Source organism: Vipera berus, assembly GCF_964194415.1.
Source record: "Vipera berus genome assembly, chromosome: 17".
In the NCBI taxonomy this organism is placed as follows: Eukaryota; Metazoa; Chordata; class Lepidosauria; order Squamata; family Viperidae; genus Vipera; species Vipera berus.
In genome coordinates, this window is record NC_138220.1 from 5,467,600 (window position 1) to 5,480,551 (window position 12,952).

At 50.8% G+C, this 12,952-nt stretch overlaps 1 protein-coding gene across 1 annotated transcript in view; it reads right to left on the bottom strand.

Annotated features, from left to right (window-relative positions):
- Positions 1–2: 2 nt before the first annotated feature.
- The window catches only part of LOC308675721 (protein-arginine deiminase type-2-like), a 26,728-nt gene continuing 13,778 nt past the window's right edge, over positions 3–12,952 (bottom strand). Inside the window, exons 10-16 of the mRNA XM_081341239.1 lie at positions 11,860–11,967; positions 6,650–6,801; positions 5,520–5,664; positions 5,172–5,265; positions 3,958–4,043; positions 3,243–3,371; positions 3–1,940 (exon numbers count right to left, since the gene is read on the bottom strand). Coding sequence (XP_081197365.1) covers positions 1,707–1,940; positions 3,243–3,371; positions 3,958–4,043; positions 5,172–5,265; positions 5,520–5,664; positions 6,650–6,801; positions 11,860–11,967 — 948 coding nt within the window. The 3' untranslated portion in view covers positions 3–1,706. The remainder of the gene's footprint in view (positions 1,941–3,242; positions 3,372–3,957; positions 4,044–5,171; positions 5,266–5,519; positions 5,665–6,649; positions 6,802–11,859; positions 11,968–12,952) is intronic.

Genomic DNA, 12,952 nt, shown 5'->3' on the forward strand with positions numbered 1-12,952 from the left:
CGCCAAAGGCGCACGGAACGCTGTTCCCTTCCCACCGTCGTGGTCCCTATTTTTCTACTTGCATTTTGACGTGCTTTCGAACTGCTAGGTTGGCAGAAGCTGGGACGGGTAACAGGTGCTCACTCTGCTATGCGGCACTCGGGATTCGACCCGCCAAACTGCCGACCTTCTGATCGACAAGCTCAGCGTCCTAACCCACTGAGCCACACCGCGTTCGCATGTAAGACTTGTTAAATCAGCCCGTTGCTGATTTGCGTGGTCACTAAACCCCCAAACCCTCAAACGGGACAGATTCGGCCAGCCTAAGAGAGCCGCGAAAAAGAATCCAACATTAAACTAAACAAGTTTAGGGGCAAATATTTTTTTCCCTCTGCTGGAAGCGTTCCTGTCTCCCTCCCAATGCCCTTGGCTCCCCCCCCCCACCATCACCAAAATAACCCATCTCTCCAGAACCGCTGGGTCTCCTTCCAATCCCAGCTGAAAAGCTTTTAATTCAACCCCAAACTTTTACCGCCCCCACCCCCAAATTTCCTCAGGTAAGCTATTATTCCGGCTATGGAACGGTGCATGGATTTGTGTGGGGGGGGGGCAAGGAGTCTTAGCAGCAGCGCCAAAAGAGGTTTGTTCGAGGGATAATAAAATCATCGTCGCAAATCCCCTCTTCCAGAAAGTACATCGCACTCTGCAAGACCCCTCCCAGCACACGCTCTGCAAAAAAAAAATGGCCACGCCGCAACGGTTGTTGTGTCACCTCATTTTTATTCCTGTTGTTGCAAAGTGGCCCCCCCCTCAACAAAGGCCAAGTGCACCCCCACCTGCGTGCGGGAGGGTCTTTGTCTTGGCTACGTTAGAGGAAGGAAGGGAAGGGAAATAAAGGAGGGAGGGAGGAAGGAAGGAAGGGAAAGGCAGAAAAAGAATGAGTGAATGAAAGGAAGGAAGGCAGGAAAGCAAATGAGAGAGGGAAGGAAAAGGCAGAAAAGAAAAAGCGAGCGAATGAAAGGAAAAGGGAGAAAGAATGAGTGAATGAGGAAGGAAAATGAGAAAGGAAAAGCAGAAGAGAAGGAAGGAAAATGGAGGGAGAAGGAGAAAAATGAGTGAACGAGGAAGGAAAATAGGGAGGGAGAAAGGGAAGGAGGGAGAAAGGGAAAGGCAGAAAAGAAGGAGAAAAAGGATGAGTGAGAAGGAAGGAAAATAAAGGGAGGGAGAGAGGAAGGAGAGAAAAGGAGAATTGAGCGAAGGAAAGGAAGGAAATATGGGGAAAGGGAAAGGCCCCAAAGAAAAGGAGAAAAAAATGAAGGAAAATAGAAAGGGAGAGAGATAATGAGTGAATGAGGCAAGAAAATAAGAGGGAGAAAGGCAGAGGAGGAGGAGTGAAGGAAAATGAGGGAGGGAGAAAGGGAAGGGGAGGAAAGAGTGAATGAGAGAGAGGAAGGAAGGAAGGAAGGAATTGGGGGGGGGGGCAAAGAAAACGCACATCACACACAAGAGTTGTCAGGACACCCGGCTGGGTCCTGCAAACGCTCCTCAAAGACGGTCCGTGTCCGATCAACACGACGGGTTTCTCTGTAGCGTTCGGACAGGGTTTTGGTTTTTTTTGTCCCCCCCCCCCCGCGGCACCAAGCTGGCTCCGGCAGGTCAGCCAGGCACGGAGAAGGGCCACGGTGTGTGTCTTGAAAGCGTACCACCACCCCACCCCACCCCCGGTCTCAGGGGACCACGTTCCACCAGCTGAAGGCAAAGGGCTTCCGCTGGACGTTGGTGCCGCAGTGGACCTCGCCCAGGTACTTGTGGTAGGAGGAGATGTCGTCGATGAAGGTGCAGGCCAGGCCCAGCGGCTCCAGCAAGGAGGAGACGTGCTGCTCCAGGCAACACTCCCCCTCGATGATGGGCCCAAAGGGTTTGGGGACGCCCAGGTCTCTGGACAGCACGATCATGTTCACCTGGGAAGAGGGAAGAGCGAAAGGGAGGAGGCCTCTCAGCTCACGGGCCCGACGGTTGCCTCTCTCGCAAAGCAACGTGCCGAAGGGAGGGGCGCGCCAGGCTAAGGAAGAGCCAAGGCCAGGGTGAGTTAGGTCAGTTCAGGGGGCGGGGAGGGGAAACGGGGAGAGGATTTGAGGGGGGCGGGGTGGGGACAGAAACGGCCTCGTATTTCGGAGGGGACAAGCGAGCGCCCGGCAGGACGACGGCCCTTGAAGAGCCGAGGCGGCGCGGAGCTTAGAATGCAGCCTTTGCAGGCTGGCTCTGCCCACTGCCAGCAGTTCGATCCCGAGTCGTGGTTGGCTCAGCCTTCCATCCTTCCGAGGTCGGTAAAATGAGGAGCCAGATTGCTGGCGGGGGGAAGGGGGGGCGGCAATATGCTGGCTCGGTAAAGCGCTCAGAGAAGGCTGCAAAGCACTGTGAAGTGGTATATAAATCTAAGGACTACTGCTGTTCCTTCCTTCTTCCCTCCCTCCCTTCCTTCTTCCCTCCTTCCCTCCCTTCCTTTCTTTCCTTCTCCTTCCCTCCCTCACCTTCCTCCCTTCCTTTTCTTCTCCTTCCCTCCCTCACTTCTGTGGTGGCACAGTGGTTAGAATGCAGCATTGCAGGCTGGCTCTGCCCACAGCCAGGAGTTCGATCCTGACCGGCTCAAAGTCGACTCAGCCTTCCCTCCTCCCGAGGTCAATAAAATGAGGAGGCAGATTGCTGTGGGGGTCAACAGGCTGATTCTGTAAACCACTCAGAGAAGCACTGTGAAGCCAGTCAGGATCGAACTCCATGCTGTGGGGCAGAGCCAGCCTGCAATGCTGCATTCTAACCACTGTGCCACCACAGAAGCGAGGGAGGGAAGGGAGGAAGGAAGAAAGGAAGCGAGGGAGGGAGGGAAGGAGAAGGAAGGAAAGGAAGGAAGGGAGGTAAGAAGTGTTTAAGCGGTGTTGCTATTATCCGCCCTCCTAGATAATGCCAGGAGGCAGAAAAGCATCTGACGTGCAGCATCCACATCCAGGGCTGCCATGCCTGATGTTTTTTTGGGTGTGGGGGGGGGGCTTTCCTCACTCCGCCCCTCGGGCAAACCCAAACCCAGGTCAACTCGGGTACCAATGTCTGCAGGGGGTGTTTTGCAAGAAGCAAATCTGCAAATTATTTTAAGAAATGAGAGCGGCGGGAGCGGGGGGGGAGGGCAAAGGAAGGTCCAAACAGATGTTGCCAAGGCTTGCTGGGGCTGGGGGCTTGGAGAGCAGCGCCCCCACCCCTCCGACGCTCACCATGTTGGGAAAGTATGCCATGGCTTTCCCTCCTTTGTCCATCTTGAATAGGGCAGGCAGGTCGATAATGTCGTCCTCTTGCAGGCCCAGCTCCTTCTTGAGGATGTCGCGGTTCCAGTCAATGCACCTCTGGGGGGAAGAAAACCCAGAATTTGGAGCCCCCAAACAGCCCCCACCTCACTTCTCTGTCAGATGGTGTCCTCTGAGCGGGGGGGGCGCCCTCTTCAGTCACAGGAAGCCACAGCTTGAAAGACCCGTCACAAGACAGAGAAACGCAACCGAAAAAAATCCATGAAAAAACTACGGGCAGTCCTCAGTTCACGGCCACAAATTTACGTTGCTCAGTGAGACACTGGCGAAGTGAGTTCGCTCCCACTGGGGGACTTCTCTCGCCACGGTTGCTAAGCGAATCACTGCAGCCGCTAAGTGAGCCACACGGTCCTTCAGTGACTCTGGCTTGACTTTGCTTGTAGCGAAGGTCGCCAAAAGGAGGCCGCGTGTCCCCCTCCCGGGGGATACTGCGACCGTCATAAATACGAGTCAGTTGCCAAGCGTCTGAATTCTGACCCCGTGACCGTGGGGCTGCTGCAATGGTCGTAAGTGTGAAAAATAGCCCCATTTTTCAGTGCCGTTGTAACTTTGAACGGACACACACACACACACACACACACACACACACACAAACACACACACACCCCTCCTTGCAAAGCCTCACCTGCACATACTGGTTCTCCTGCACCATAATCTCGTTGGAAAGGACCTTGTTGATGGTGACGCGTTTGGTGTCTGTGCCGGAGTATCCTGGGGAGAGAGAGAGAGAGAGAGAGAGGGAGCAAGAGAAAGAGAAGGGAGAGGGAGGGAGGGAGAGGGAGAGAAGGAGAGGGAGGGAGAGAAAGGAGAGAGGGAGGGAGGGAGAAAGGGAGAGGGAGGCAAAGGGGAAGAGGAGAGAGGGAGGGAGAGGAGGGAGGGAAGGAAAAAGGGAGGGAGAGGGAGAGGGAGAGGGAGGGATGGAGCAGATGGAGGGAGGGAGGGAAAGGAAGGGAGGGAGAGAAAAAGGAGAGGGAGGGAGGGAGAGGAGGGAGGGAGAGAAAGAAGGGAGAGGGAGGGAGAGAAAGGAGAGGGAGGAAGAAAGAAGGGAGAGGGAGGGAGGAAGAGGGAGAGAAAAGGGAGAGGGAGGGAGGGAAAGGGAGAGAGAGAGAGAGAGAGAGAGTGCAGACGTGAGGGGTTGTGTTCTCCTGTGGATGACCACAGTGTGGCATGCACAAGAAAAACCCTCCCCTTTTCGGTCCCCTCCCCTTCAAAGCCCACCTGCCCCAGGCCAGGAAGGCAGAACCAGGAAAGCCAAGGCCACAGCTGAGGGGTGCCCAGGGACCCCCTGGGCCTGGCAGCTGATCTCTGTTGGAGACGACTCCCCTCCGTGCAATTGGGAAGCCCGCTTCAGCTCCTTTTGAAGTCAGGAGGCATGGCCCACTTGGAAGGCCCAGCGGCTGGGTAATAAAATGCCACCCTTTCGGGACCCCCTCCCGCCGCGCGGCTCGGACTGGCGTGAAGCGGGTCCCTCGGCTCGCTCTCCGACGGGGCCACCTGCCTCCGCTAGTCTTGCAGCCCTGCCCGCCCGCTGCACAAAAACGCTGCCGGTTCTGCGCACCTGTTTTAGGGACAGAAGCGGGCACATCAAATGCCTTTCCTATCCAGAGCCCTAGCTTGCCGCTTCTGTAACTGATGGCAGTGCTGTGCAGAAGCACACGGATGCGTTGGCAATGCTCCCTCCGGCACACGCATTACACTGCTGCCCACACACACACACACAGACACACGCTTCCTCCAAGTCTTAAGGAAGAGCATCTCACTCCATTTATGCTGCCTTCCCCCCCCCGCCCCCCCCAAGGGGGCGAATATGTGCAACCGAGGATGCTGGAGACTGCCCACCTTTAAACATGATGGCTTCCCCGTGGCCTTCTTTCTGCTTCTCTCTGAAGAGCTTGTAGCAGGCGGAGGGGCTGGCCATGAGCATCCGGAATCGCTGGGGGAAGAAAGGAAGGAAGGAGTGGGGGGGGGGAGGTCAGATTCGGGGAGGGGGCAGGTGGCACGGAGGGAGTGAGACCCTCCCTGCCTCCCAGAGGTTGGGCATCCGGCAGCATACAAGTTTTGTAAATTATTATTATTATTACTACTGTTAATTCATCTCCGGGGTTGGAACAACCCAGCTGGAGGCACTTTTTGGAAGCCCTTCGTAAAGCCGACGTGGACTGGGAGAGGAAGTTGAGCCCTTCTTGCCTTCTTGCCAGGGGCTGGAACGAAGGTCACAAACTCGTCCACGTGGCCAACGGTCAGCCAGTCTGAATACAGCTCCACCAGGGACTGAACCCGTTGGGCACGGAGGAAGTTGCGGATGACCTTGGTCATTCGGCGCCCTCCAGAGCTGGAAGGGAGGGATGAGAATAGAATGGGAGGAAGGAAGGAAGGAAGGAAGGAGACAGATGAAAAGGGAGGGAGGGAGGCGAGGGAGGAGAAGGAAGGAAGGAAGGAAGGAAGGAAGGAAGGAAAGAAGGAAGGAAGGAAGGAAGGAAGGAAGGAAGGAAGGAAGGAAGGAAGGAAGGAAGGAAGGAAGGAAGGAAACAAACAGATGAAAAGGGAGGGAGGGAGGAGAGGGAGGGAGGAGATGGAAGGAAGGAAGAAATGGAAGGAAGGAAGGAAGGAAGGAAGGAAGGAAGGAAGGAAGGAAGGAAGGGAGGGTGGACAGAAGGAAGAAAAGGGAGGGGGGAGGGGGAGATGAGATGAGAAGAATAATTGGGTAGATGGAAAGAAGGAAAAAGTGTGAGCGGGAGGAAGGACGATAGGGAGAGGAGAGAATGGGTGGACGGAAGGGAGGAAGGTAGAAAGGGAGAGATGAGAGAATGTTCGGATGGAAGGAAGGAAGGAAAAGAAGGATGAGAAGAACGGGAGGGAGAGAGGAAAGGAAGGAAGGAGGGATGAGAAGAATGGGTGGAGAGAGAAGGGAAGGGAAGGAAGGAGTGAGGGATGGGAGAAGAACGGGTGGACAAAAAAGGAAGAAAAGGGAAGGAAGGAAGGAGGAAGGGAGGGATGAGAAGAATGGGTGGACAGAAGGAAGGGAAGGGAGGGAGGGAAGGAAGGATGAGAAGAATGGGTAGACGGAAAGAAGGAAAAAGGAGAGGGTGGGAGGAAGGAAGGAAGATAGGGAAAGATGAGAGAACGGGTGGAAGGAAGGAAGGAAAGAAAAAGGGAGGAAAGTAGAAAGGGAGAGATGAGAGAATGGTCAGATGGAAGCAAGGAAGGAAGGGACGAGAGAAGAATGGTTGGAAGGAAGGAAATGAAAGACAGCAACTGTGAGTGCGTGCCAAGAAATAAAGTGCATTTCCCAGCTTCCCCAAACTTTTCTCGCTTACGTGGGGAAGCTGCTCCCAATGAGGATCCTGCCCAGAGGATACTCCTTGCCGTGGACGGAGACCGGGGGGCTGACTTCCAGGTTCCCAAAGGAATCCAAGCTGGTGACGGCCTCAAAAAGGGGCTCCAGGGTCACGTAGCCGAAATCAGGGCCCTGGCGAGAAAGAGAGAGGGACCGTTTCTTGGCAGACGTCTACCCAGAGGGGACAGGGATCCCAGCCTTGCCTCAGGTCTGCCGCCGTAAACCCTTCAACCTGCTTCCCTTCGCTGGCATCCTGCTGTAAAATGTGGGGAGAGGGGGGAGAGAAAGGGAACGTAGTGGCGAGGGACGACAGGAACCGGAGCTGCCCATCCGGACGTGAGAACGGCACGTGAAACAACACCAAAGAGGCGCCAGCTTTAAAGCGGTTATCCAAACGCTTTAAGGAATTGAAGGGAGGGGAAGGAATGGAAGGAAAGAAAAAAATTGAATAAAAGGAAGGAAGGAAGGAAGGAAATGAAGGGAGGGAGAAAAGGAATCGAAGGGAGGAAGAAAAGGAAGGGAGGGAAGAAGGGAGGAATCGTATAAAGGAATCGAAGGAAGAGAGGGAGGGACAAAGGAAGGAAGGAGGGGAGGAAGGGAAGGAGGCACACACACACACACACACACACACGTGTCACTGAAGAAGCTCCTTCAGAGCTGTGGTCTCCTGTGCACAGACACAGCCCCACAACTTCCCCCAGGATAAAATCTGCAGAAATATCCTTCCGCACGTACGGGTCCCGGTACACATCCTTCTCCGAAACTTTTCAGACGACTCGAGCCAGGCCGAGCCCAGGAAATCCGACTTAGCTGGGAAAGGGAAGGCAGCCCCAACTTATCCGCCAGTCACGCCTGTGAAATCTGGGCTGCCAATCTCTCTCTGCAGTCAAGCCACTAGTCTTTGATATAAGCCGCGAGAGGTCTTTCCTCCTTGCAAATAAAATAAAATAAAATAAAATAATAAAATAAAATAAAATAAAATAATAAAATAAAATAAAATAAAATAAAATAAAATAAAATAAAATAAAATAAAATAATAAAATAAAATAATAAAATAAAATAAAATAATAAAATAAAATAATAAAACAAAATAATAAAACAAAATAATTAAATAAAATAATTAAATAAAATAATAAAATACAATAAAATAAAATAAAAAATAAAAAATAAAATAAAATAAAATAATAATAAAATAATAAAACAAAAAAATAAGATAAAATAAAATAATAAAATAAAAAATACAATACAATAAAATATAATAAAATTATAATAAAATAAAATAAAATAATAAAATAAAACAAAATAATAAAATAATAAAATAAAATAAAAAATACAATACAATACAATACAATACAATACAATACAATACAATACAATACAATACAATATAATAAAATTATAATAAAATAAAATAAAATAAATCTCACTCAGGGCAGGCAGGAGGAAGAGAGCGGGACAGAAAAAAATTTGAAACGGAGACCCAGTCAAGCGTGCCAGGCTGGCTTTGCTGTGAATTAGCCGGCTTGCGCATCCAGGCGATACGGGTGTAATTCCATCCACCCGACTGGGCTGCTGGAGCCGACAGAGGGAAGGGCAGTGCGTCCCGCCAGGTATGCACGTCGGGATCCTGGCGCCAACCACGGGCTCCAAGAGCTTGGTGCTGGGTCACCGTCATCTTCCTCGCTGAGCCAAAGAAAGGGAAGAAATCTCCCAAGCCTGAGCTTGGCACAGGATGGCATATTTGTGGTGCCCACGTCGGCCTGCGAGGGTGGAGACAGGAAGGCAAGCGTCAGGTGATGTTACAGATTTGGGAAACCTTGCACGACCGTTGTTTTTTCTTCTCTTCAACCTTTTGTTCCTCCAGACTGCCCCAATTCTGAAAGCGGGGAGGCCAACCAGGAGAAAGGCTTGAGTTACAGCCTGGGTTTCTGCTGGCTTCTGCTAAAAGTTAAACAGGCAATTAACTCCCAGGAGGTGTGGAACTTCTTTCAACTTGGCTGCCCTGTTCCTTTTTTTAGCTTTCTTGCAAATTCCCCCGGGTTTAGCAAGCGGGCATGCTGCAATCTCTCCAAGCACTTGCAGAGGAGCCTCCAACGTGTCTACATGATTTTAATGTATGTTCTACTCGTGGGGCAAAGATCCCGGACTTGGCTGCTGAACTGTATCTCCCGGAAGGCCCCAAAAAGAGTTGTTTTAAAAAGTGGAAGGAAACAACTGCAAAGTCCTCGGCCAAGGAAGTACCATTATTTCAATCAAAATAGAGCTGGAAGGGACCTTGGAGGTCATCTAGTCCAACCCGCTGCTCAAGCAGGAGAACCTACACCATCTCAGACAAGTAACTGTCCAGCTTCTTCTTAAAAACCTCCAGTGATGGAGCACCCACAATTTCTGGAGGCAAGCTGTTCCCCTGGTTAATTGTCCTCAATGTTAGGAACTTTCTCCTTAATTCCAGGTGGCTTCTCTCCTTGATGAGTTTCCATCCATTATCTTGCCTTCTGGTGCTTTGGAAAATAAGTTGCCCCCCCCTATTCTTTGTGGCAGCCCCTCAAATACTGGAATACTTACTTTCTTTTCTCTAGGCTGGCAAACGACCCCACTCTGTACTTCTTTTTTTTTTTTTACTATTTTTCTCCACGTCAACAACTTGCGGCGCGCAAAAACAGCCAGATAAGGCCAGAAACCTGTGGGAAACCGCGCTCAGTCCCAAAACGCCAGCCTGATCATTACCGACTTCTCTTCCTGCTGTTCTCTGTCCAGTGAGAAATTAATTCTTCCTAGTCTTGTTTTCCATTAAGTGCCTCTCAAGAGGCTACTATGGGCTAGTAGTTAGCGAGCTTGCTAACTCGGCCTCGTTGGAAAATGAGAAGGCACAAAGGCGGCAGGGGTGAGGAGAGAAAAGATTAAACAAAAGATGGCGATGTTTAATATTTAAGCACTCTGGCCTCCTTTTTTTTCTTCTCTCTGAATGCTTTGCCAAACAAACTGCAGGAGGCAGATTAAAATAAATAAATAAATCTTTTCCAAGGCTGAGGTCCGCCAACTAACCTGGATTTTTGCAAAAGCGAGAGAGAGATGATATTTCTCTCTCTTTCCCCGTGACCAATTCAGCGCTCCTCATCGGAGGCTGGAGAAATGATGGATTCCCTACATTTAGGAACGACCAGTCCACGTATAGTAAAGTAGCATCTCCCCGAAAGACTAGCGGCGCCTCGCTCTCGGCTCCGGTTACCAGCTACCCTTCAGAAACCGCCACGTTTTCTGGCGCCTCGCCGCAAGGAATCCGGCTAAATGGACAGGCAACCTCTCCAAAAAAAAGATTAAAAAAAATTCACAGGTGCCGAAGTGTGGCAGGATCCAGGTTGGGGACCCTACAGAGGTTTTTTTTTGGGGGGGGGGGGTGTCAGCACGTTTGCGCTTGGGAGAGGGGCAGAAGTCCTTGATGGAGTCCTTGGCCCAAGATGTCTGGGCCCTTCAAACACACCATATCCATTCTTGGCAGCAGGGCTGTAGCATACGCCATCCATAAAATATGAGCGTCCTGTTTGTGCATTCCGTTTCTGGAGGCCACAAATTGACGTGGGGCCTTGAAAACAACCGTTAAGGCTGGATTCCTCCTGCGTTGTGCCTGCCGGGAAAAACCTTGTGGGTTTTAAGGGGCTAGAAACCTTACTTAGAGCACAGCCCCCGACCTTTTGGGCACCAGGGACCGGTTCCGTGGACAGAGGTTTTTCCACGGACCGAAAGTGTGTGTATGTGCTGCCTGCATCCCACGGATGGGGCTTTGCTTGTTTGTGCGGACCGGTTGCTGGCATGTCGCGTGGCCCGTTACCGGTCCACGGACCGGGAGTTGGGAATCCGATTTAGAAGATTAAGACTAGGCCGCCGATCCTTTTAGCATAGAACATAGAATAATAGAGCTGGAAGGGACCTTGGAGGTCATCTAGTCCAACCCCCCTGCTCAAGCAGGAGACGCTACACCATTTCAGACAAAACGGCTGTCCGGTCTCTTTTTGAAAGCCTTCAGAGATGGAGCAGCCACAACGTCTGAAGGCAAGCCGTTCCACTGGTTCATGGTTCTCACTGTTAGGAAGTTTCTCCGTGGTTCTAGGTTGCTTCTCTCCGCGGGTTAGTTTCCAACCATTGTTTCTTTCCTTGCATTTGGGTGCTTTGGAAGACAGGTTGACCCCGTCTTCTTTGGGGCAGCCCCTCAAATATGGGAATGCTGCTATCATGTCGCCCACCTGGTCCTTCTTTTCACTAGGCTAGACATACCCAATTCCTACAACCGTTTTTCATACGTTTTAGCCTCCTGGCCCCTAATCATCTTTGTTGCTCTTCTCTGCACTCTTTCCAGAGTCTCAACATCTTTTTTTTTAATATTGTGGTGACCAGGACTGGATGCCCTATTCCAGATGTGGCCTTACTAAGGCTTTTTAAGGAACTTCACGTGATCTTTTATTCTATCCCTCTGTTGATGCAACCGAGGATCGCATTGGCTTTTTTGGCTGCTGCAGCACACAGCTGGCTCATATTTAAGTGATTGTCCACAAGGGCACCAAGGTCCCTCTTGGAGTGTCTCCTATTAAGCGATGTTTCACCTGTACATTTGTGTTTTTTTCTGCCTGAGAGTAAAATCTTACTTTTTTCACCATTGAATTTCATTTTTCTTAAGGTAGTGTGCAGTGTTCAAGTCTGTCCAGATCCTCCATCAAAGCTGCAAAATGAAAAGCTTTTTTTTTAAAAAAAAGATTCAGATTTCCCTGCCAGTTTGCTATGCGTCTTCCGCTGCTTACTCCCTTAAATAATCATTTGAGCCTTGGTGGAGCAGTGGGCTAATGCCTCCTTAAGTAACACCAGCTGCCTGCCATTAGTGCAGGTTCACATCCCACCAGGCTCAAGGTTGACTCAGCCTTCCATCCTTCCGAGGTAGGTAAAATGAGGACCCAGATTGTTGGGGGCAATAAGCTGACTTTGTAACAATGCCGCTTGGGGTGTGTGTGAAAGCCCTAATAAGCAGGCATATACATAGAATGAAGGCTACTGCTAAGCTTGTAAGCCGCCCTGAGTCTTCGGAGAAGGGCGGGATATAAATGGAATTAAAATAAAATAAATAAATAAATAAACGTCTTTGCCACTGAGGAATGCCTCCGCTCCCACGACAAGAGAGGAAAGCATAGCCATAGCTCTTACCAAAATCTCTTTGACGGCGAAATATTCTAGGCCACCATCCCGCGGAGAGTCTAAAACCACCGGGAATTGCTTGTGGGGTGCTTGAATGTAGCCAAATTCGATCTCATCCTGCAAGACAAAAGAGAATCCGCACTATAGGATTGCCAGCTGCTCTACAGCCGAAATTGGTGAGGTCCTGGGAAAAAGAGGGGGTGGGTGGGTGGGTGGGTGTTGAAGGCATTGCTAGGGGATTGTGGGAGTTGAAGTCCACATTCTTAAGGTTGTCGAGTTTGATAAACTCTAATCTCAAGGCTGCATTTGGGAATATCCGTGGAGATTCTCCGTCATCCAGATCCTGGTTGTCCCAAAAGTGCTTTTTTTTCAGGAGGCAACTGGACTTTCTTGTTTTTCCTTTGAAGACGTTCTGCTTCTCATACAAGAAGCTTCTTCAGCTCTGACCGGATAGTGGGGACTGGAAGGATTTATACTCCTTGCAGACAGCTGGTCATTTGCATCCTTTTAGAGAGCCCTTGAGGCCACTTGTAGGTTTTATCTGTGTCCTCAGGTGGGAGTGGAGCCTTCTTGGAACTGTTGAAAGGACTCTGTTGTGGACTGGAGAGAAATGATGTTTAGGGAAGGCTGTTCAGCAGTTCCAAGAAGGCTCCACACCCATTTTCACCCCTCAGGCGACCCTGAGGACACAGATAAACCTCCAAGTGGCCTCGACGACCCTCTAAAAGGATGCAAATGACCAGCTGGCTGCAAGGAGTATAAACCCTTCCATTCCTCAGCATCCAGTCAGAGCTGAAGAAGCTTCCTGGGTGAGAAGCGAAACGTCTTCAAAGAAAAGTCCAGTTGCCTCCTGAAAAAAGCATCTTTGGGAAGTCCCTTAACCATCTTAGGGACAGATCAGCACAAAGAGGATCTACGTGGCTGCTAAGAGTTGATGCTGATGGTGTCTAATCAACATTAGGGACGCGGTGTAGCTCAGTGGGTTAGGACGCTGAGCTTGTTGATCAGAAGGTCGGCAGTTTGGCGGGTCGAATCCCGAGTGCCACGTAGCAGAGTGAGCGCCTGTTACTCGTCCCAGCTTTTGCCAACCTAGCAGTTCGGA